The sequence below is a fragment of the Pipistrellus hanaki genome (genome assembly GCF_964339955.1).
Source record: "Pipistrellus hanaki genome assembly, chromosome: 8".
Taxonomy (NCBI): Eukaryota; Metazoa; Chordata; class Mammalia; order Chiroptera; family Vespertilionidae; genus Pipistrellus; species Pipistrellus hanaki.
In genome coordinates this window covers 71,285,961-71,309,762 of record NC_140510.1, presented here as the reverse complement: position 1 = coordinate 71,309,762, position 23,802 = coordinate 71,285,961, and the positions used below count along the sequence as shown (strand labels likewise).

Below are 23,802 nucleotides of genomic sequence, written 5' to 3'. Positions count from 1 at the left end.
TATGAAAGGATATCTGATGGAGCACTTTGGGGGAAGATTTTCTTGCTCTTGAGGAAACACCAGAAGTGGTGGTCCCTTTTTCTGCCACTGAACATTTCCAAGTCTGGGACTCCATCAGCCATCATGGAGATGCAGGAGATTTCATTCCAGGCCAGGCAAAGGTGAAGCAGTAGGGAAGCATGGGAATGTATGTTCATAGTTGAACAAATTAGGGCCTATATGATTTTATACATATGTTTTCAACATATTTGAAAATTATTTGCTGTGAAAATTGTCATAGACAAAATTATTGGGATTAATAAAGAGTTCAAACTTAAACAACTTTGACTACAGAGGACTGAAATATTAAACTTTTGCGGCACTTTTTCTCTAGAATTCTAGAATATTTGATCTAATTGGTGATTGTGGTAGCCAGCCCCAAGATGGCCCTCAATGGTTATTATCTTGTGGTATTTACACATTTGTGTGGTTCTCCCTCGCACTGAATTGGACTGACCTGTATAACCAATAGGATACTGTGCAAATGATGTGTGACTTCTGACATTGTCATAAAACTGCACATTGAATTAGGACACAGACGTGACAAGTTAGTGCCTCTAATACAGCGGTCGGCAAACTCATTAGTCAACAGAGCCAAATACCAACAGGACAACGATTGAAATTTCTGTTGAGAGCCAAATTTTTTAACCTTAAACTTCTTCTAAAGCCACTTCTTCAAAATAGACTCACCCAGGCTGTGGTATTTTGTGGAAGAGCCACACTCAAGGGGCCAAAGAGCCGTATGTGGCTCTCAAGCCGCAGTTTGCCGACCACGGCTCTAATATATAAAACCTTATGACCCATGTTGGTGGGAATGCAAAATGGTGGGGCCACTATGGAAGACAATATGGAGATTCCTCAAAACCAGTTACAGAGCTGTCAGTTCCATCTAGCAGTCCTCCTCTAGATATTTCATCCTACAAAAATGGAATCTCAAAGACAGATTAGCACTTCCCTATGAACCGCAGCATCATCCACAGTGGCAAAGCCGTGGAAATAACCGGATGTCCAATTCACACTGACCAAGATGTGGAAACAGCCTAAATGTCCATCTGCCGGATGAACGGATAAAGAAAAATGTGAGCCCACAGCCTGGCTCAGTGGTTGGGCATCAACCTTTGAAGCAAGATATTTGATTCCCGGAATTGCAAGCTGGATCCCTGGTGTAGGGCGTGCAGGAAGCAGCCAATCAATGATTCTTTCTCTCTCGTCACTTTAAAAATAAATCTTTATTGCTTAAAGTATTACATATGTCCCCTTTCCCCTCTCATGGCCCTCTCCCATCCCCCTCTCATCATTGATGTTTCTTTTCTTTTTTTTAAATATATGTGATTGGTTTTTTTACAGAGAGGAAGGGAGAGAGATAGAAACATCGATGAGAGAGAAACATAAATCAGCTGCCTCCTGCACGCCCCCCACTGGGGATATGCCCGCAACCAACGTATGTGCCCTTGACTGGGAATCGAACCTGGGACCTTTCAGTCCGCAGGCTGGTGCTCTACCCACTGAGCCAAACCGGTTTGGGCTCATCACTGATGTTTCTGTCTCTCTCTCCCTCTCTCTGAACTCAATAAAAAATATATTAAAATAAGTTTTAAATGTGATACAAACTTACAATACTGTACATTATTTTGATATATTATACAGTATACATTATTCCGATTAATAACAAAGGAAACCACAGGCGAGGGCACGTGCTCTGCAGGCCGGGGAGGCAGGGGCCAGGTAGGCGGCCCACGTGGCAGAGCTCAGCTGGGCGGGGTGGCGGGTCCCTGGCTGTTTCCGCAGAACCGGCGGGCCGTTCTCTGCCCGGGGCACCGCGTTCTCGGCCCGCGCCGCCCGCATTGTGCGCTGGCAGGAATACCGCCGCCTCCCCTGTTTGTGTCGTTGGCGATGGCGGGGAGGCTGCGCCAGTGGCTGCGCCAGTGGCTGGGCCGGCGGGCTCGGGCCTTGGGTGAGAAGCCTCGGTTTCCCCGGGCATCGTGTCTCAAGCACTTTGGGGTGCTCTCCCGCCTCCCCCGGACGCACGGCCGGAGCATGTGGAACAGTTGGGCCACGCTCCTGCAGATGGGCCGCCGCCCCTCCGCCGCGCTGCCCGGGGGGACCTCCAAGTGCACGCCGTCCCCGGAGGCGCCCACGCCGCCGGGCACCACGGCGTCCCACGGCGACCCGGCCAGCCTGTTCGAGTGCCCCGTGTGCTCCGACTCCGCGCCGCCGCCCACGCTGCAGTGCGCCAGCGGCCACCCGGTGTGCAGCAGCTGCCGCCCCAAGCTCACCCGCTGCCCCACCTGCCGGGGCCCCCTGGGCTCCATCCGCAACCTGGCCACGGAGAAGGTGGCCAGCTCCGTCCTCTTCCCCTGCAAGCACGCCGGGTCCGGGTGCGAGAGGGCGCTGCCGCCCACGCAGAAGGCGGGCCACGAGGAGCAGCTGTGCGCGTTCCGCTGGTTCGCCTGCCCGTGCCCCGGCGCCGCCTGCCGCTGGCAGGGCTCGCTGGACGCCGTGCTGCCCCACCTGGAGCAGCAGCACGCGTCCATCACGGCCCTGCAGGGCGAGGACATCGTCTTTCTCGCCACGGACATCCACCTGCCTGGGGCCATGGACTGGGTCATGATGCAGGCCTGCTTCGGCTCCCACTTCCTGCTGGTCCTCAAGAAGCAGGAGAAGTGCGACGGCCGCCAGCAGTTCTTCGCCATCGTGCAGCTCCTGGGGACGCGCGCGCAGGCCGACAAGTTCGCCTACAAGCTCGAGCTCCATGGCCACAGGCGGCGGATGACCTGGGAGGACACGCCCCGGTCGATCCACGAGGGGATCGCAACAGCCCTCCTGAGTAGTGACTGTCTCATCTTCGACGCCAGGGTAGCTCACCTTTTTGCAGAAAACGGCAACCTAGGCATCCATGTGACCATCTCCCTGCGCTGAGAGGGCGACCCGACGGACGTGTTTCTGGCCAGTGTTTAAAAAAAAACATTGCATTCGATTTCACAGAGAATAGGTGTATAGCCCTCTGCCGGCCCACCTGACGCTTTCGGTTAGGCGGAGCTAGTCGCACGGAGGTAAATAAAAAGGAAAGGCTGTTAACTATAGGAGACAGCTGCATGGCGTTATTCTGGCGGCGCTAACAGCACCGAGTGAGCCTTAGGTGGTGGAGTCAGACCAGGCCTTGGTTCAGCAACCCCCCTACCTAAGATCTGGCTAAGAAAGAATTCAGAGGCAAGACTCAAAACTCTACCAGTTACTTTTTCTTTTCTTTTCTTTTCTTTTCTTTTCTTTTCTTTTTAAGTATATTTTATTGACTTTTTACAGAGAGGAAGGAAGAGGGAGAGTCAGAAACATTGATGAGAGAGAAGCATCGATCAGCTACCTCCCACACACTCCCCACTGGGGATGTGCCTGCAACCAAGGCACATGCCCTCAAGCAGAATCGAACCTGGGAACCTTGAGTCCGCAGGCTGACCCTCTATCCACTGAGCCAAACCGGTTAGTGCTCTACCAGTTTCTTTGCAGAAAGTCACAGAGGTAGAAGAAATGGGCTTCAGAAAACACGTTAAAAGAAGGGCTCTTGGAGCTTAGGGGAAGGAGAAGGGCGAGGAAATGGCACCTGGGTGAAGCGCGTGGAGGAAGGCCCTCGGGTGCTCCTTAAAGATGGCCACGTTGGGTTCTCCTGGAGAGCATCTGGAGGCCTCAGCGGAGGATCCCAAGATAATGTGTATCGGCTTTCCAGGTGTGCCCTTGCAGGACCACAGTTGATCACTGACTGGTCCACACCAGGACCGGGAGTCAGTCAGTGCAGCTAGTCCTGACACCAGCCATGACCTGGCTTATTTGGTTTTACTGCTTTTCTGGGCCTGGAGCTGAAACACAACTGAGGTCCAGATGTATTTGATGTGGGTCCGAATCTTATTGTCTTGGGGGCTTACTGCTTAGGGGCCATTTTCTGGCCTCCTTGTTGGTTCCCCCTCTAAGGGTCTAACCCACATGACTAGCAACATGGCAGGAAGGAACGGTCAGGGGAGGGTCTGAACTGAATGACCAGCGATATGAAAGGTCAGGTCTAAACCGCATGACCACCAATATGCTGAGAAAGAAAGGTTTTCCTGGAGACAAGGTCTTATTTTCCCATGTTGCCCCTTGGCACCCGGGGCTTTCCCACCCTGGTGACCTTCTGTACTCAGCCCATGCTCCTTGCTCTGCTTATGTCTAACTGCCCTTCACATAGTAATACTAATATATTTAAAACTAGAGGCCCAGTATACAAATTTCATGCACTGGGGAGTGGGTCCTTTAGCCTGGCCTGCATCCTCTCCTAGTCCAGGACCCCTCGAGGGATGTCCGACTGACAGCCCTGTGGGGATCAGGCCTATGCCAGCAGTCAGACATATTCTCTCAAAGTCCGGGACCCCTCAGGAGATGTTAACCTGGTGGTTTAGCCCCACTCTCTACTCTATACTGGGAGTCAGACATCCCTCTCGAAGTCCGGAACCCCTTGCTCCTTACTGCTCGATGCTCCTTAGTGCTGCCGCAGAGCCAGGAGAGGCTTCTGCCACCACCGCTGTGCTTGCTAGCCATGAGCCTGGCTTCTGGCAGAGCAGCACGCCCCCTGTGGGAGTGCACTGACTACCAGGGGGCAGCTCCTGCATTGAGTGTCTGCTCATTGGTGGTCAGTGCACATCATAGCAACTGATAGTTTTGGTGTCTCCACCATTTTAGTTGCTTAGGCTTTTATTATATAGACTAGAGGCCCAGTGCACAAATTTGTGCATGGGTGAGGTATGGCCAACCTGGCCCCAATCAGGATGGATTGGGGCTGGGCCTGTCGGGAGGAGGAGATAACAGGAGGTTGGTGGGCCAGCTCACCCAAATGGGGCCAATCAGGGCACATCTGGCTGGGGGAATTGGCTGCAGGTGATTGGCTGGCAGGCCCCCCCCTCCCCAATTAGGGTTGGGGGGCTGATTGGAGGTGGGGATGACCATGGGGAGGGACTGTGGGTGGTGGGCCAGCCATCCCCACCCCCAAATGGGGTGGGGAATGCTGATCAGGGGCCAGTGGTCTAGGGAGGGACCATAGGTGGTTGGCTGGCTGGCCCTCCCTTGATCGGGGTGGGGGGGCCTATCTGGGGTGAGACCAGGCAGGGGGAGGGGCTGCAGGAGTTTGGTGGGCCGGCTGGCCCCCTATTGGGGTAAGGGGTAATCAGGGGCAGGCTGATGGGGGGCGGGGCTGGTCAGGGGGGAAGGGGGTGGGCATTTGGCCAACCTGCCCTGCCCTTGATCCAGTTAGGAGAATCCAGTAGTGGGCAGTACTTATTAAAGGATAGTTTTGAGAACAGAAACTGGGAAGAATGGGAAAAGGGCAGGTTTGAGCAGAGGAATAAGTAAAGCTGCAATGCTGGCCAGGGATCAGCCTCAGCTAACCATGTAGAGAGCTCTTGGGTCAATTGGGAAAAAAGGAGACATATGTACCCAATGGGGCTGGTTTGCTGGCCACAGTGGGCGTCATAGCAACTGGTCATTATGGTCATAAACCAATACATATATGGTGTCCCAAAAAATGTATGCACACTGAATAATTATAATGGCAGTATCTATTAAAATACATTTCATTTTCAAAATTGAGCTATCAGCTGTTAAAAGTGTGCATACATTTTAGGGGGAATATATGTGAAACCCTGTCATGTGAAAACATGGATGAACCTTGAGCACACTGTGCTAAGTGAGAAAAGCCAACCATACGTCAAATACTGCCTGAGTCCCCTTACATGAGGTCAGTATCTAAAATAGTCAAACTCTTGCCTGACTGGTGTGGCTCAGTGGCTGAATGTCAACCTATGTACCAGGAGGTCACCATTCCATTTTTGGCCAGGGCACATGCCTGGGTTGTGGGCTCAGTCCCCAGTGTGGGGTGTGCAGGAGGCAGCCAACCCAAGATATTCCCTCTCTCTCTCTCTCTCTCTCTCTCTCTCTCTCTTTTTAATGTTTAAAAAAAATTTTTTTTAATTGATTTTAGAGAGGAAGGGTGAAGGAGAGAGAGATAGAAACATCAATGAGAGATCATCATTGACTGGCTGCCTCCTGTACGCTCCCTCCTGGGGATCAAGCCTGCAACCCAAGCATGTGCCCTTGACAGAATCAAACCTGGGACCTTTCAGTCCACAGGCAGACACTCTATCCATTGAGCCAAACAGCTAGGGCCAATGATTCTCTCTCATCATTGATGTTTCTATCTCTCTCTCCCTCTCTCTTCCTCTCTGAAATCTATAAACAATATATTTGAAAAAGAAAATAAAGTAGTCAAACTCAGAAGCAAATAGTAGAATGCTGGTTGCCAGGGAAGGGGGGGAGGAAACAGAAAGTTAATTGACATAATGTTTCAGTTAAGCAAGATGAAAAAGTTCTAGATATCTGTTGTTCAACAATGTGCCTATAATCCACAATATTACAGTTAAAAATCTATTGAGGGTAGTCCTGACCAGTTTTGCACAATGCTTAGAGTGCCAGCCCTTGCATTGAAGAGTCTCAAATTCAATTCCTGGTCAAGGACAGGTGCCTGGGTTTCTGGTTTGCTCCCTATGCCCTGGTCAGGGGGCATGTGCTGGAGGCAACCAGTCGATGCATCTCTTTCACATCTATGCTTCTGTTTCTCTCTCTGTTCCTCCCTCTCTCCCTTTCGCTCTCTCTGAAAAAGCAATGGAAAAATATCCTCTAGTGAGGATTTTTAAAAAACCTATTGAGGGTACATCTCATATTAAGTGTTCTTGCCACAATGAAATAAAAAATAAAATCCTATTTCCCATTTTTAAAAATAAGATATTTTTGTAACGTATTTTCTGAAACAATAGAAGAAAAAGCCCATAATCTTAATAATGATAATACTTGCACAATAGAATAGTTCCCTGGGTAACTTTATTTTCAGTTTCCCATTTTTTGAGTGTGTAGAATAGTGGAAGGCAGACAAACCTGAGTTCAATTCCCACCTGAGTTCAATTCCCACCCATGACTTAAAACTTCTGTCACCTTGAACAAGTTCCTCTACTTCTCTGTACCTTTCACCCCTGAGGCAAAGAGGAACGGCCTCACAGGGCTGCTATGATTACAATTGAGCAAGACGACACGTTAAGTGCCAGCACAAGTGCCTGGCAAGCGCTCAAAAAGTATATTATGGAAATTCCAGTTAGAGTTATACCTCGTTTACCTTTTACCATCATTATTTTTCTGTTGAATAAACAGTACATAGCATATTGTTCTGAAACCTGATCCCATGCCCCCGATACCCTTATTTTTGGCCTTTCTCATGCCACAATTTTTTGCCTACTCCCAATATAATCTCAGCATAAAATTATCTTTTTTTAAATATATTTTTATTGATTTATTACAGAGAGGAAGGGAAAGAGATAGAGAGCTAGAAAGGTCAATGAGAGAGAAACACCGACCAGCTGCCTCCTGCACACCCTCCACCGGGGATGTGCCCGCAACCACGCACATGCCCTTGACCGGAATCGAACCCTGGACCCCCGAGTCCGCAGACCGAGGCTCTACCACTGAGCCAAACTGATTTCGGCATAAAATTATTTCTTTACCAATTCTGCTAAACAAGCATAACAGAACTACTTCTGTGCTGAAAAAAAAAAAAGTTTTTAAATTTTCTCATCTTTCTGATTCAGGTTGTGAATAGAGCTCTGAAATTTTAAGCACACCAGGTTTGGATGAACCAAGATGTGGAAACTGTCATCTTAGATCTCAAAACTCTTTCATTTACTTGGGTCTTCAGAAAACATTGGGGGGATCATGGGAAAGCCAGGGCCTTTGGCCTAGATTCCTAACTCTGCAAGTTAGCAGCCCCATGGCCTTGAACAAGTTTCTTCATCTCTTCCCACTCAGCTTTCTCACTGATAACAGAGCGAAACCGGAGCTTACAAGGTTAGGATCTGCAAAGCCCTTTATCTAGCTTTGCACGGTAGGAAACTGATGACCCACTTGGGTGCTGTAAAAATAGAGCTTTTAATCATAATTCTTGTACCTAAACAAAAGTTAACCCTCAGTATAACAAATGCCACGAAATGCCTTGCACATAAATGCAAATACCTACACTTACTACTTTACTGTTAGGAGCATTATCAGAAGTTGAGACCATATTCCATGCCATTTACAACTTCCTTTAGATTTCAATTTTACAAGGAAAATATGGGACACAGTTTTTTGCTTTTTACTTTTTGGGACATAATTTTTAAGACGGGATCAGACTAGTTTATAAGAACCTTAAATAAATTTGATCACCAACACAGAAACAGCTCATAGCTGATTTTAGGGGGTGGTAATCAACTGGAGTAGGATTGTCTGGGTTCACATCTGAATTCTCCCTAGCTACTATAGCTAAATCAAGCTATTTATGCAGTTCTGTGACTCAGTTTCCTATTTGTTAAAAACTCAACCAACTATGTATTAGATACCTACTAATTGCCAGACATTTACACACACACACACACACACACACACACACACACACGCACACACACACGCACACTTCCCATGCCACAGTGGTTACCACCAGGATTGAAATGTGTACCGAGGGCTTAGAATTAGCTGACAACAGTAGCAAAGTCCATAGAGGATGAAGTTTTAAACAGTAGCAGCTGACCACCTAAATCTAAATCTTGGCTTTGCCACTTCCTACTAGGTGATCTTGGCTATCTCTTAACCCCTCTGTGCCTCCCCTTCCTCAGGGACAAGATGAGAGTGATAGCAGCCTAGCTCATAGGGTTGTTGAAAGATTAAACCAATTGATAAACACAAAGTACCTGCCACAGAAGCCAGAACCTAGCAAATGCTCCTGAAGTGTTAACTGTAGTTTTTATCACGCAGTGCCCATGCCGGCATATAGAAGGCACTCAGCCAGTGGTCACTGTTATATATTTGAATTGGGTTTTTTTGGCCAAATTATGTGGTAGTGTTAACCTTTTTCTTTTAATCTTTATGGTTGAAAGTGTGGACAAAAGTGTGCTAACAAGCTCAGGGGAGGCCTGCGGGGCAGTCTTGCAAACTCAGAGACCTAAAAAAACCACAAAAGATGGTCTGAAAATTAAATATTTAACCATAAACAGGTTATAGTGGGCAGTCATGTGCTAGGCCGATATTTTCCATGACAAAGATGAACTTAGATCTTCTTTAGCCTTTTTGCCTCTAAGATAACGTATCTGTGAGATGTCTGGTAACTTTCCTTTTTCTGGAGCCCCTGGGGCACAACCAAAAGTGGGTGCCGGAACAGATATCACAAATTCCTTCATTATCATGTTAATTGTTCCTGCACTCACCTAAGTATGTGTCTATCATTTACTTTTTATCCAATTCCAAATGTTTTCCACCGCTTTGCTTTAGCCCATCTCCTTAATCCATTACCAATGGATTCCATGCAACCCACCTATGTCCCTCCTTTGATTGCAATGTATAAATACAGATGTAACCCGGAGCATTATCTCAATTTATTGAGGTTCTGCTTCCCAGCATAAGTCGACAGTTTGGCCCAAATAAACTCACTAAAATTCTTTACAGGTTTGAATGGTTCTTTTTTTTCGTTAACAAAGTATCACAGATCCTCCTTTCCCCCATTAACCTCTTCCAGCCTGCTCCCGTCCTCCCTGCCCCCTCCTGTATTAACATTTAAAAACTGGAAATGTTCATTAAATTTTTCTAAATATAAAACTTAAAAATGACACTAGGTCCCACAAATGAATTATAGTTCAATATAAGCTTGTTATATATAGTTAGGTTAGGTTGCTAGTTGGCTATATATATATATATATATATATATATATATATATACATATATATATATATATATTTATTTTTTAGAGGGAAACATTGATTTGTTAGTCCAGTTATTTGTATAGTCATTGGTTACTTCTTGTATGTGCCCTGACCAGGGACTGAACCAGCAACCTTGGCATAGGACTATGGCGCTAACCAAGTGAGCTATCTGGCCAAGGCCTGTTGACTTTAAAATGCTTCTTAGACATTTTCATGGTTCAGCCTCTTCCAGGAGTGAAATTTTACATCACTCTGGAATCTCTGACCAACACTAGTGAGGGATGCAGTTCTCAATCTGGCCCATAAACGCCTCCAATGATTCTCTATGCAGTGGCTCCAGTGCCTGTGGCAGTGCCCTCCCCAGCTCACCTCACTAGTCTGTAACATGTGAAAATATAAATGGAGGTACTTTTAGAGGTTGAAGCTGCCATCCCAGTGGAACTGCCTTACGTCTTACTCTTCAGCCCTTTAGAATGTTCCAAGTGGGCAAATTAGTCTTTGTACCGGGCCCAAAGCAGCTTTTGTTCCAAACCGTTTGCAAAGCTACCAAAAAGCAGACATCATACCCCTCACATTCTTTAGAATTAGCATCACTGTTCGCTTTCCTGCACCTGCAGAAATTCCTTCCTTCTGTTCACCTTTTGGAACATTTGGGTTTCTGTCTGAATGAGTGTATAACAGCTTTGTGGACAGAAAAATGGTTCTATGGCAAATCTCACAAGGTGATCTGTTCATAAACTCCTAACTGGGCAGGTCATGGTGGGCAGTCACACCCCAGGCATATAGTAGGAAGAAAGTGTATCTTTGCCTAAGCAAGCCCTGTCTTGTTTCTGCGCAACTAAATAGGTCCACACACCTTTGAAATGCTTCTTTTCAAACTCCCCTCCAAAGCCAACCACCCTCAAGGGCAGTCTTAACTATTCTGTAATCCAATCCCCACCTAGCCTTCTCCCACCTGCATGTAATCTTCCTTATTCTCCAATGCATTAAAAAAAAACCCGGCAAACTACCATTCTGGGAGTATCAATTCTTATAGGTTTGGATGTTTTTTATGTCAATGGATTCTTTTCTTTTACATCTCAAATAAGTGCCTATTTCCTCTCAAAGAAATGTAACTGTAAATCCATGGCTTTGTGTCAGTAGCAAATATTTATGCAGTAAGGATACATTCAATGTGAAAATTGAAGCCATTTCCCAGAATTCTCTGCAGATTACTTAAGAAAAAAAAAAAAAAAAGCATAAACTAGAGAACCCTAAAACCATTTATATATTTTTATTTGGAAATGTTTATATCAGTACAGAGAAACTAAATTTTAAGAGACACTGGATGTCATCAGTTTAGATATCATTAGTTTATTATAAAAGAGACACGGAAATTATTTACATGATGAAAGATTTCAGAACTTCAATGGAATGGGCAGCTTCACATGATGCCAGTTCAATAGTGATTTATTTCAGTCTACATACTTTCCAAGAATGTCACCGTCTCTAAATAAGAAATAGTCCTGCAAATAGAGAAACCATTAGGTAAGAAAAAAATAGCAAACAGGTAACTTTTTAAAATTACTAAGTTCTTAAGGAAATATATTAAGTTTACATACCTTGTCATCTATAACTACTTTGGTGCCTCCATATTCTGGAAGGAGAACTTTATCTCCAACCTTCACGCTAACGGGTTGAACCTCTCCACCCTTAAGAAAATAAGGATATGCATTAGCAAAGACATGTAGCCCACCGAACATTCACACCTAACTGTGGTTAATCAAATGTGCTCACTCAAACCAATTGTTGGAAAAGGACTTGATAGTGAAGTGATATGATAACTACAACTGTAGTTCTTCACTCCAAGTATCACTGGAGAGTTAGTTACATGTTGAAACAATGCCCACACGGTGGCTTAAACTAAAACCTGATTTCAGTGTACAAGTTCCAGAAGTTATACAGGGAAAAAGCTAACTTTAGCTAACTTTTTAATGGTTAAATATTAACATAACCTATGGACCGTTTGAAACAAGCCAGTTTTTAAAACCATATATACGCGATCATGTTTAAATTCAGCATTCAAAAATGTAAGAAAAATGTCCTGAGTTGGAACATACTGCTTTTGGGATTCCATTTCCTTTTCTCAAAAATAGATCTGGAGAGAGGGACTGAAACACAGGGCTCACTTCCTAAAGGCTTCCTATTCCTGGCTCCTTGCTAGAACTTTCTTGGAGGCAACTTGCAACAATACAGTTCACATATTTGACCCCAAGGGCATTATTGGTGTATTCTGGGTGACCCTCGGGGAGATCTAACCAGTTAACCGGAACAGTCCAACCTGTTCGTTTCACAGGTGAGCCACAGAAGGTAAAACGGTGGTTAGTGGGTTAGGCAGGGCAATTTCGGAGTTAGAGATGAGACCGATTCTTAAAAGCCCTCCTTCAGCAATAGTAAAGCATCATTTTGTTTTCATATTCTCGAACCTTCCACATAAAACGAGCAATTTCATTTTACAATCATTTTCATTCAAGGGCCAGATCAGACGTGATGAACTAAGGAAACGACCCGAAACAATACAAGCTCCTGAAAAGGCTACTTTTAATAACCACCAAGAATTTGGTTTTCTTTCCGCCACTCATACATAACAGTCCCAACGTGGCTCCCGCTTACCTTTCCTTTGGAGCCCGATCCAACAGCGACCACTGTGGCATGCAATACTTTTCCTTGCGCCTTTTCTGGAAGCATGATGCCGCCCTTGGTGACCGTTTCCGCGGCGCACCTCTCCACCAGGACTCGGTCGAAGAGGGGGAGGAACTTCCTAAAGGCCTGTCCTGCCTGGAGGGGAGGAGAGGGTCCCGATCTGAAGCCACAGCACGCGACCACGTAGTGCCCGGGCCATGCCGCGGCTAACGCACCGCGTGGCCCCGGAGAGGACGCAGGAAGCCTGTATACAGCCTGTCCCCCCTCCTTTCCCCGTCCAGGCCCCCTCCCCTCTGCAGGGCGAGCAGTAAAAGGCTACCCTCGTTTATTCCAAGGTCAAACATCTCCCTTCCCGGCTCAGGACGTCTTCGGCGGACACTGAAGTCCACCTCGCCGCCCGAGACCATGCTTTCACCCCGACCCTGCCCATCCGCGAAGGCCCTGCAGGAGGGCAGCGGGAGGGCGGACGCGCGCGCGCCCCGGTTCCCGCCCCGCAGACCCACGCCCGCTGCACACGCGCGTGCAAGGAGCCCTGGGCGGAGGGAAAGGTCGGGGGGCCCGGCGACCCCAGGTTTCGGGCAGGTGCGGGTCCCCGAGGGACGCCTTCCCCAAGCCAACGAGAACCGTCCGGGCTGCCCACGCCCCGGGCCGGCCGGTGCCCACGCGGGTCTCACCATGACTCCGACCGCCGCCGCAGCCACCTGTGCTCCGCTGTCGCGCCGCGGCCGCAAGGAGAGAGCCGCCGCCGCCGCTGGCCACGTGAGCCCGAGGCGCCCAGCGCGCAGGCGCCGCCCCGCCGCCCCGCCCCCCGGAGGGCGGCAGCCGCGCCGCGCGCCGCGATTCGCCCCGAGGCCTCGGCTCGGCCCACTTCCGCGGCGACCGGGAGGCGGAAGAAAAGGGGAGCTCTTTCTAGGCTTTTCCAGGCCGCCTGCCCCGGGGAAAGGACGCTCCCCGCGGGCCCTCTCCCGGAAGTGACGTCACGTGACCCTTGACCCACAGAGAGCGCAGCCCCTTCCGGAACGTTCTAGAAGCGAGCGCCGCCCCAGAACTAGCCTAAGTCGGCCGAGAAGGCTGGGGCCGCCGGCCGGGTCCCCGCGCGGGTAGGCAGGGGCGGGGCCTGCGCGCCGCCGTGCCGATTGCCGGGCCGGGGCCGGGGCCGCCGGGAGGCGGGGGCGGCGCCCGCGCACGCGTGGCCGCGGGGCGGGGAGCGCGGAGGGAGGGGCGCTGCTCATTGCCGTGCGCGCCCTGCACTCTGTCCCTCACTCGCCGCCGACGGCCCGCCTCGCCGCCCGCACGCCCTGCCGCTGCCCCGCAGGTACGCGGCCGCCTCTCCCCGGCGCCCCGGGCCCCGGAGCGGCCCTCCTGCTCCTGGAATGGGGCCTGGGCGGGCCGGCCCGGGAGAGCCCGGGGTTCCCCCCGGCGCCGCAGGCTCGGATCGGCTGGCCCAGGCCTCGCGGGTCGGGCCGGGTCCACGCGGTGCCAGTCACGTGCGGCGGGGACCGCTCGCCGGGCCGGCGCGGGGGGGAGGGCTGGCCCGGGGTGCGTGTGGGGTGTGTGTGGGGGTGCACCCCGGGGGCCTTCGGATGCAGCCAGCCCGCGGCCGGCCGCCTGCAGGGCTGCGTGGAGAGGGGCCGCGGCCGCGTGCGGACTCGCTGGGGCCCCGCGGGCTGGGCGGGGGCGGCGCCCGCACCCTTGACCTTGCTCGGGGCGTTCGGAGGGGAAGACACGTGGGGCCGCCGGCGTGGCCCGGCCGCGGCGGCCGGTGGGGCGGCCTGGCCGGGGCTCACGGACACGTTTTGCTCAGGTTTCTGCAGAGTCAGGGATGGTCTCACTCCGCTGACCGCCGGTGCATGACTGCTCCTTCCCCGGGGTCTCAGGGGCCCGTGGGGAGTTGGGTGGCCCTGAAGGCCATTTTAGCCGCGGAAGGTGAACACGTTTTTATCAGTAGCTGCAGGGTAGGCCCTGGGTTGGATTTGGGGTGCTGTAGGGCAGGCGTGGAGGCGGCCCTGGCGCTAGTCCCCGGCGTCCTGGGGCCGGGGCGCTTTCCGGGGCCCAGGTATCGTGGCGGGCCCAGGTCAGCCCGGCTCACATCTAACTGTTCGGTGGCTCGGGGGAGCGGGGAGGGCGGGTTGTGATGAACTGCTGACATGCCTGTTTCCTCCTCTCCCCAGAAAATGCTTCGATTACACACAGTCCTTCGCCACATGAGGCCCGTGTCCAGGGCACTGGCTCCTCACCTCACTCGGGCTTATGCCAAAGATGTAAAATTTGGTGCAGAGGCTCGAGCCTTAATGCTGCAAGGTGTAGACCTTTTAGCCGACGCTGTCGCCGTTACTATGGGGCCAAAGGTATCCGTATTCCTATTTTAATGTCATTTATAGTTCTGTGAGTTAATATCTTACTGATGACAAATAGTCATGCTGAGGACAGTACGTGGGTATCCATTTTTGAGAAAACCCAAGTTACATAGTAAGTTCCACATTAATGGTTAATTTTTTTTTTTCTTATATGTAAGAGTCTTAAAACTTAAATTTGGGGCACTTCATTTTGTATAATGTCTGATGTAATCTATTGGTAACTCAGAGTTTAAGCTGGATTCTTAAACTCCAGGTAGGGTTAACCTTGCTTGCCAGCTTTTGTTAAATTTTGGATTGTTTCCAGTAAATACCAACCATAGAGGAAAGGATGGTACTTAGTTCCTGTAATACTTAATTATGTTTGTGAAGGTTCTAGTTTTACCTACTTTTTTCCTGCTGTCCCTTCTGTTCCAAAGCACATTGAAAATTTTTGTCTCGCTTAACATGAGACTGCTGAGTGAGTGGTAATAAGTTGAAGAGGCCTTTGAAGGTTGTGCACAGTGGAGTGAGTGATGGTTCATTTTAATTTGAAAACAATTAAAATATCAAAGTGATCCAAACTGCATAAATAAGGCATTGAGAAGAGACATATATAATACTTTAAACAATAAAGAATTTTTTTTTTTTAAATAAGGCATTAGCATGCCTTCCAAATAGCATCTTTGGTTCAAATCAAAAGCTGCCAGTACTCTGCACCACACTTGAGATTTAATGTTCAATAACTCTGCAAGAGTGTACTGAGCTTACCGTGCAGTTACTATTTTAAATAACTACATTTTAAAGCAAGTTAAAAGTAAGTTTTCACATGACTTTCAAGGTAGCAGGTACTGGGGAAAACTTTGTGTAAATAATGTGAAGAGATTCATATTTTGAGTTTTTATGAGTTTATTGGAGCATAACTGATTACTGTTGCCGGGAAGATCTCTGTAAACTAAGAAGATTGATGAACTTGCCCTTGAGATTTATGCTGCAGATCTGGTAACATGTTGAGGCTTTCAAGTGTGTGGTTCTGTAACTTTTCCCTCTGCAATTACAGGGAAGAACAGTGATTATTGAACAGAGCTGGGGAAGTCCCAAAGTAACAAAGGATGGTGTGACCGTTGCAAAGTCCATTGACTTAAAAGATAAATATAAAAACATTGGCGCCAGACTTGTTCAAGATGTTGCCAATAATACAAACGAAGAGGCTGGGGATGGCACTACCACTGCTACTGTGCTGGCACGCTCCATCGCCAAGGAAGGCTTTGAGAAGATCAGTAAAGGTGCCAACCCGGTGGAAATCAGGAGAGGTAGGAATGCTCTGTATTATCAGGCATTGTTTCGAACTGTACATTAAATTAGGAAGTGGATTCTTATTTCTCTTCCTAGAAATTCTCATGCTGGATATTCCTTCAGCAAATAGTGATTGAATGCCTGGCGGGGTGGTGGGCACTGTGCAGGGTGTTAAGGAGGAAAATGTGACTGACGTTTCCTGTTGTCAATCTTCCTTACACCTCCCCCACCATCCTGAAAGTCAATAATTGTAATGGAAGATACAGTGTGTGCTGTGTACCTTGAAAACAGTAAACTTCTGGGGATTAGAGCAGAGGGAGATTAAACCGTTCAGATGCTTTACTTTAGTCAGTAGGGCCTAAGGGCCTAATAAGCAGCTAAATCACCCAGGATGTCACAGGATTTTTTAAAGCAGATTTTTACTTCTCTCTCCTTTTTTTTAAATTGATTTGAGAAACATTGATTTTGCTCCACTTATTTATGCATTCATTGGCTGCTTGTATGTGCCTTAATCAGGAAATGAACCAGCAACCTTGGCAACCGAGACACCTGATCAGGGCCTTTTCTTACCTCTTAACAACACATACTTTGTTATTGGTCTCATTTCCTTTATTATTGCTTGTTTCAGGAAGCTAGACCACTATTTGTTATTTAGTTTGAGTCCTCACCAGAGGAGTGAGGATATTTTTCCCATCGATTTTAAAAAAAAATATATTTTATTGACTTTTCACAGAGAGGAAGAGAGAGAGAGGGATAGAGAGTTAGAAACATGAATGAGAGAGAATCATCAATCAGCTGCCTCTTGCACACCCTCTACTGAGGATGCGCCTGCAACCAAGGTACATGCCCTTGATCGGAATCGAACCCGGGACCTTTCAGTCTGCAGGCTGAGCCAAACCGGTCCCGGCGATTTTTTTTTTTTTTTTTTTTTTTTTTAAGAGAGAGTGGAAGGGGGAAGAGAGATCCATGTGACAGGCACATCAATTGATTGCCTCCCACACATGCCCCTTCCAGAGGCACATTGGATTGGGAATGATTTATACAGAATGAATTGAATGGTTAGATTTTTGCAAATTATACACCTCGATTTTTTTAGTCTATAATTTTCAAAATATTTTGGCATTGTGGGACTTGATTAAAGTTCCTGTTTCAGTGCATGCCATCCAGCTCCATGGGATTTGGAAAAATTCTGGCACAGAAGCAGTTGTGTAGGCTAAGACATGAAAACATTTATATAAATCAATTTTTATGTAACATAGACATAAGAGAATAAGGATTGTAATGATGTTTATTCTTGACCCAGGTGTGATGTTAGCAGTAGATGCTGTAATTTCTGAACTTAAGAAGCAGTCTAAACCTGTGACAACTCCTGAAGAAATAGCTCAGGTAGGGATTTTTCATAACATTTTGTGGTAAAGTAAAAAAAATAAATAATAATATTTCATGGAAATCACAGACCAGTTTCAGAATAACAATACTACTTAATCACCTACATTGGAAGCAGTTTTTTTACTAAATGTTTGCTATAAATTTAAAAATAATTCAGTGGTCATGATATGAGTCTTAATGGGCTGCTATGTTATTTCTGCATGCTGTAAGACTCATTTGTGTGTGTGTTGCAGTATTGCCATGTTTGCCAAAGGAAAACAAAATAAAGCAGTCAGCCTCTTCACTATTTTTGTTTAGTGAATAATTGCATGTTTGTTTCATGTCTTTTGAAAATAATGTAGCCAAATAATAAATTGAAAACGAAGTCCCCGTTCCTCTATTTACCCCCCCCCCCCCCCCCAACATATATCCGTTTGGAAGTTATAGGAAAAGGAGGGGGTGGGGTTTGATGGAGAACACTAGCTTTACCTTGTAATTTGAAAGGTAACTTGATTGTTTCAGGTTGCTACAATTTCTGCAAATGGAGACCAAGAAATTGGCAACATAATTTCTGACGCAATGAAAAAGGTTGGAAGGAAAGGAGTCATCACTGTAAAGGCAAGTGTATTTTCCATGATAGCCTGAAATGAGATGTCAGCACAACATTTCCATATGTCTCTAAAAGTGTGTTCTATTTTACTCCTTCATGTGTACTGTCAGCACCTATATAGAATAGAGTTCCTAACTCTACTTTGTGTGAATTATTAGCCTTTGCTGTCAGAAATGAGTCCATCCTAACATAAGTGATACTGTCTTCCTGCTGTAAAAGTTAATTCAGATATGCATTCTGAGAATTTTTTCAGTAGAGTAGGATGTCATGGGGATTTACATACTCCTACCTGGATCCCTTAAGTAAGACATGTGGGTCAACTGGTTAGCCTGGTCTGTAGTTAGTTTTTGTGTTTCTTTAATGAAATTCATACAGCTCCTCTGATTATTTTCATAGGATGGAAAAACACTGAATGATGAATTAGAAATTATCGAAGGCATGAAGTTTGATCGAGGTTATATTTCTCCATACTTTATTAATACAGCAAAAGGTAAGAGCAAGTCAATGACGGAAATATTTTAAAAATATGTTATTTGCTATGTGTCAGACTGTTGGCATTAGTTGGTATCATATCTCTGAAAACATAAATTCGTATGTTACTAAAATTAAAAAGCATAAGGAATGGAGGAAAAACGTGAACTTTTACTAGTGAAGTGTATGGAACTTTGATTTATAGCTTTCCATTACATAAATTTCAGTCGTTTTCCGAATATTAAAGTTCTAAAGTTGGTTTGAAACATTCATTGTTTTGTAGGTCAGAAATGTGAATTCCAAGATGCATACGTTCTCTTGAGTGAAAAGAAAATTTCTAGTGTTCAGTCCATCGTACCTGCTCTTGAAATTGCCAATGCTCACCGCAAGCCCCTGGTCATAATTGCTGAAGATGTTGATGGAGAAGCTCTCAGTACACTCGTTTTGAATAGGTAATAGCAGTGATATTTGGTTTACATTTCTAGATGAATAATTTATATTGATGTTAGGAATCTCCATTGTGTGCCTCCACCCACTGTGTTTGTATCTAGAGTTCTGTGTAATACAGGTGTGCTTCATGAACCCTTAGTCCAGTTAGAATGGAGGTGTATTTTTTAATTGGGCCTTAAAGTCCTTAATATTTTGTGCAACTTTCTCATAGCCTAATTTTGTATGTGGTGTCTTTCTATCTTTATAAGTGTTTACAGTTATTTTGTAGGTAAATGATTAAATTTTGTTTTCAGTTTTTTAAAGAAAAAACTTTCTGGATAATTATGTTCACAATTCTAATTTTGCATGGGAAAAGATCAGTAAACAACTGCCAAATCAAAAGTTTCAGATCTAAGTGTATTCAGCAGTGTTTTTACATTATCTGTTAAAAGAGAATTTATATGTGTGTATGTAATACTCTTTTTTATTGATTTTTAGAGAGAGGGAAATAGAAACATTGATGAGAGATTGCCTCCTGCATGCTCCCTACTTGGATGGAGCCTGCAGCCTGGCCATGTGCCCTGACTGGGAATCAAATCAGCAACCTCTTTGTGCATGGGATGATGGGATGATGCTCAAGCAACTAAGCCACCCTGGCCATGGCAAAAGGAAATTTTAAAGAGTGACTAGCCAAAACCGGTTTGGCTCAGTGGATAGAGCGTCGGCCTGCGGACTGAACGGTCCCGGGTTCTATTCCTGTCAAGGGCATGTACATTGGTTGCAGGCACATCCCTGGTGGGGGTGTGTGTGCAGGAGGCAGCTGGTCGATGTTTCTAGCTTTCTATCCCTCTCCCTTCCTCTCTGTAAAAAGTCAATAAAGTATATTGAAAAAAAAGTCAATAAAGTATATTGAAAAAAAAAGAAAGAACCAGAAATAGGCACTCAAAATAAAATGAGGTCTATTCGCTTAATTTTTTAAGTCTATAGTTTAATGCATTACTTTTGAATTTAAGACAGGTAATGTTAATGCTGTAAATAGAATCTTAGGTCACTACTAAATTATGTACTCTTAATGTAAGAAATGAGGTATATCAGACATAGGATTTTCCAATTTTATTTTAATGGAAATGCACACATGAAATAGGTATGTATGCATTAGAGATTGCACACCCTGACCTGATCCAGAAGCTCTGAGTTTACTTATCCTGGAATGATAGTTAGCTTGGATTTGCTTTTTGGATTATTAACAAAAGCCTTAGAGATTGTGGAATTTAACATAACAAAAACAGTAGGCTTATAGAGTTTTCATTGGGCCATTTTATTGGTAGCTGAAAAGTTGGATGTCTGATTTACTTGCCATATCATTAGAGTTTATCCACTCTGATTTATTTATCTTTAAAATATATATATTATTGATTTTTTACAGAGACCAAGGGAGAAGGATAGAGAGTTAGAAACATTGATGAGTTGCCTCCTGCACACCCCATACTGGGGATGTGCCTACAACCAAAGTACATGCCCTTGACCGAAAAGAACCTGGGACCCTTCAGTTCGCAGGCTCAGTTCTATCCACTGAGCCAAACCAGTTAGGGGATCCACTTTGATTTTTATTTTGGCTTTTTAATAAAAGAGACCAGCTGTCTTAATGTCTGTGTATTCCTTTTGTTCTGGTCTAAAGGGGGCATTTCTTTGATTGTGTATTGTATTCTAAATATTCATTACCTGTTCAAATTGCTGTTACCAATATTGACATTTAAAAATGCACTTTACCTTAATCAGTAAATTAATTTAAAAAAAATTAAAAGACACTAAATTAAGAACACTGTCTGCTCAAACTTTAATAACAACTTAATCTAATACTATATAGAACCCATGGGGTAAGTGCTGATTAGATGACTCTCAAATTTAATGATTATTCTCATTTTCAGTCTGTGAAATAGTTACCTTTGTTTTTAACTTAACTTTTATTAATTACTGTTCTTAACAGGCTAAAAGTTGGTCTTCAGGTTGTAGCAGTCAAAGCTCCAGGTTTTGGGGACAATAGGAAGAACCAGCTTAAAGACATGGCTATTGCTACTGGTGGTGCCGTAAGTTTCATAAATAGGGTGTGGTTTACTGAATGTTACTTATACTTCCAGGTCTAAAGTTAATATGTAGAATTTACACTTTTTACAATCACAGAACTGCCAAATGAACTGCTTGCTTAATCTCTGTTTCTGTTGCATGTCTGGGAGGTGGAGGCTGTGTTAAGCTGTGTCACAGTCCCTTCTCGACCTTATTGACTATACCTATCTTTAGGAATATAGTAAAAAGACAGGGGATTTAAGAGTTCTGGTTCCACCAAAAGGTGTCCTTGGATGAATTTTCTGAGTTTATGCTTTTCTCTCATAAAGCTCAAATATTGAGGATTAAGTGAGAAATTGGAAATGCAATAAAACAATATTCAGTGGTCTTAGAATCTCACATTTCAAAAAATAACAGTAAAACAAGATATTTTTCTTCATTGACACTGCATGCTGTGTTATTAATAAACATTGAGTATAATAGAAAAACCATCACTGAGACCACCTCCTTTTTCGATGTTTTTGTAGGTATTTGGAGAAGAAGGATTGACTCTCAACCTAGAAGACGTTCAGCCTCATGACCTAGGAAAAGTTGGAGAGGTCATTGTGACCAAAGATGATGCCATGCTCTTGAAAGGAAAAGGTGACAAGGCTCAGATTGAAAAACGTATTCAAGAAATCATCGAGCAGTTAGATAGCACAACTAGTGAATATGAAAAGGAAAAACTGAATGAACGCCTGGCCAAACTCTCAGATGGGGTAGCTGTCTTGAAGGTAAGAGGTCATGCTTGATTTCTTGGGCTCTTATTCAGGGGATTAGCTTCCTCATGGAGATATTTATTATTTAAGCTTTTGAGTAAACTAGGTGCTAATGACTCTTGGCTGTCAGCATCTTGAATCAGAGAAGCCATACTAACTGGGCTGATTGTAATCTTCAGGTTGGTGGGACAAGTGATGTTGAAGTGAATGAGAAGAAAGACAGAGTCACAGATGCCCTCAATGCCACCCGCGCTGCTGTGGAGGAAGGCATTGTCCTGGGAGGGGGCTGTGCCCTGCTTCGGTGCATTCCAGCCTTGGACTCAATAACTCCAACTAATGAAGATCAAAAAATTGGTAAAACGTTAACTTACAACTAAGTTTATTTGCAGCCTGTTGTTAGTCTTTCTGTTAGAAAAATGTTGCCCACTAAATGGGACAATAAATCACAGCAATTTCCAGAATAACAAAAGTACAATGGCGCCGGGACCGGTTTGGCTCAGCGGTAGAGCGTCGGCCTGCGGACTGAAAGGTCCCGGGTTCGATTCCGGTCAAGGGCATGTACCTTGGTTGCGGGCACATCCCCAGTAGGGGGTGTGCAAGAGGCAGCTAATCAATGATTCTCTCTCATCGATGTTTCTAACTCTCTATCCCTCTCCTCTCTGAAAAATCAATAAAATATATTTAAAAAAAAAAAAAAGTACAATGGCACTGATGTCGAGAGATGAAAATGTATCATCATTTTCAGGGAAATGATTTGGCCTATATCCGTACTCTCACAAGTTGAATTGTGTTGTAATATTTATAAAAGAAAGAATTAAGTTGGCTAAATTTTTTTTTTTTTTAATAGGTATAGAAATTATTAAGAAGGCACTAAAAATTCCTGCAATGACCATTGCTAAGAATGCAGGTGTTGAGGGATCATTGATAGTTGAGAAAATTTTGCAAAGTTCCTCAGAACTTGGTTATGATGCCATGCTTGGAGAATTTGTGAATATGGTGGAAAAAGGAATCATTGATCCAACTAAGGTAAGTAGTTGATCACTTTATAAAAATTCTTTTAATAAATCCTGTTTTAATTTTTTACTAATTAAAAGGTGGTATTTATGAAACTCTCTTTTCCTAGGTTGTAAGAACTGCTTTACTGGATGCTGCTGGCGTGGCCTCTCTGTTAACAACAGCAGAAGTTGTGGTCACAGAAATTCCCAAAGAGGAGAAGGACCCTGGGATGGGTGGGATGGGTGGAATGGGAGGAGGGATGGGAGGCGGCATGTTCTAGCCCTGGAATAGTGCTTTACCGTCTTACTGAGAACTGAGAGGAAGCTCAGGGCATCTCCTCACCTATAACTTCAGAGAAGTCAGTTGAAGGAAATGACTGAAGAAAAGGCTGGCTGATGTTCAAGAAAATCACTAACCATCAGTTACTGGTTTCAGTTGACAACACACAATGGTTTACTGCTGTCATTGTCCATGCCTACGGATAATTTATTTTGTATTTTTGAATAAAAATACATTTGTACATTCCTGATAAGTGCAAGAGCCATGTACCAATGTACTGCTTTCAACGTAAATCACTGAGGCATGTTTACTACTATTCTGCTACAATCAGGATTTTAGTGCTTGCCATCACCCGATGAGAAGTGAAGAAGCAGCCTTTCTGTGGAGAGTAAGAATAATTGTGTACAAAGTAGAGAAATATCCAATTATGTGACCTTTGTGTAATAAAAATTTGTTTAAAGTTCATTGAATTTTTATTTTCATCTGGGCCAGGGACTAGCCTCATCTATCTTAGAGCTGCAGAACCTGATCTATGGGTGGGAACTCCTCAGTAAGGTCCTGGGCCTGCTGTGTAGTCTGGTGTAAGCTGGGCATTGTGGCAAATGTTTCCACTGTCCTTATCTTGTATACATAGTTTGGGCAGAAATGGAAAAATACTATCCACCACAGGTCAAAAGCCTAG

The 23,802-nt window shown here is 45.4% G+C and overlaps 3 protein-coding genes across 5 annotated transcripts in view; 2 read left to right on the top strand and 1 right to left on the bottom strand.

Moving 5' to 3' along the window:
• LOC311627039 (MOB-like protein phocein) overlaps positions 1–13,333 on the bottom strand; it is a 41,879-nt gene extending 28,546 nt beyond the window's left edge. The window contains exons 1-4 of one of the 2 annotated variants that reach the window (XM_084893148.1): positions 13,191–13,310; positions 12,487–12,651; positions 11,436–11,525; positions 11,093–11,339 (exon numbers count right to left, since the gene is read on the bottom strand). In XM_084893148.1, the coding sequence (XP_084749274.1) occupies positions 11,289–11,339; positions 11,436–11,525; positions 12,487–12,651; positions 13,191–13,193 (309 nt within the window). In that variant the 5' untranslated portion in view covers positions 13,194–13,310 and the 3' untranslated portion in view covers positions 11,093–11,288. Of the gene's footprint in view, positions 1–11,092; positions 11,340–11,435; positions 11,526–12,486; positions 12,652–13,190 lie in introns of those variants that run through there. The other variant, XM_084893149.1, reaches the window with a different exon arrangement.
• On the top strand, positions 1,933–2,958 carry LOC311626894 (E3 ubiquitin-protein ligase Siah1-like; the record flags this gene model as incomplete). Its single annotated transcript, XM_084892821.1, has 1 exon — positions 1,933–2,958. One exon carries the CDS (start codon positions 1,933–1,935, stop codon positions 2,956–2,958), a length of 1,026 nt encoding a protein of 341 aa, XP_084748947.1.
• A 160-nt stretch (positions 13,334–13,493) lies between the features above and the next one.
• On the top strand, positions 13,494–23,585 carry HSPD1 (heat shock protein family D (Hsp60) member 1). Of its 2 annotated transcripts, none has more exons than XM_084893144.1 (12): positions 13,494–13,616; positions 14,688–14,864; positions 15,910–16,162; positions 17,449–17,531; positions 18,036–18,131; positions 18,520–18,613; positions 18,878–19,046; positions 21,011–21,110; positions 21,615–21,860; positions 22,025–22,199; positions 22,693–22,871; positions 22,969–23,585. In XM_084893144.1, the coding sequence occupies exons 2-12, from the start codon at positions 14,691–14,693 to the stop codon at positions 23,119–23,121; spliced, it is 1,722 nt and encodes a 573-aa protein (XP_084749270.1). In that variant the 5' UTR covers positions 13,494–13,616; positions 14,688–14,690; the 3' UTR covers positions 23,122–23,585. The 2 variants fall into 2 exon arrangements, with proteins under 2 accessions (XP_084749270.1, XP_084749269.1); XM_084893143.1 differs by lacking the exon at positions 13,494–13,616 and adding an exon at positions 13,695–13,831.
• The last annotated feature ends 217 nt before the right edge of the window (positions 23,586–23,802 follow it).

Excerpts from the sequence above, each read along its gene's own strand:
- HSPD1 (XM_084893144.1), top strand. The coding sequence starts at position 14,691 with ATGCTTCGATTACACACAGTCCTTCGCCACATGAGGCCCGTGTCCAGG. Across the intron at positions 21,111-21,614 it reads CTATTGCTACTGGTGGTGCC|GTATTTGGAGAAGAAGGATT; the intron begins GTAAGTTTCATA and ends ATGTTTTTGTAG. Across the intron at positions 21,861-22,024 it reads ATGGGGTAGCTGTCTTGAAG|GTTGGTGGGACAAGTGATGT; the intron begins GTAAGAGGTCAT and ends TGTAATCTTCAG.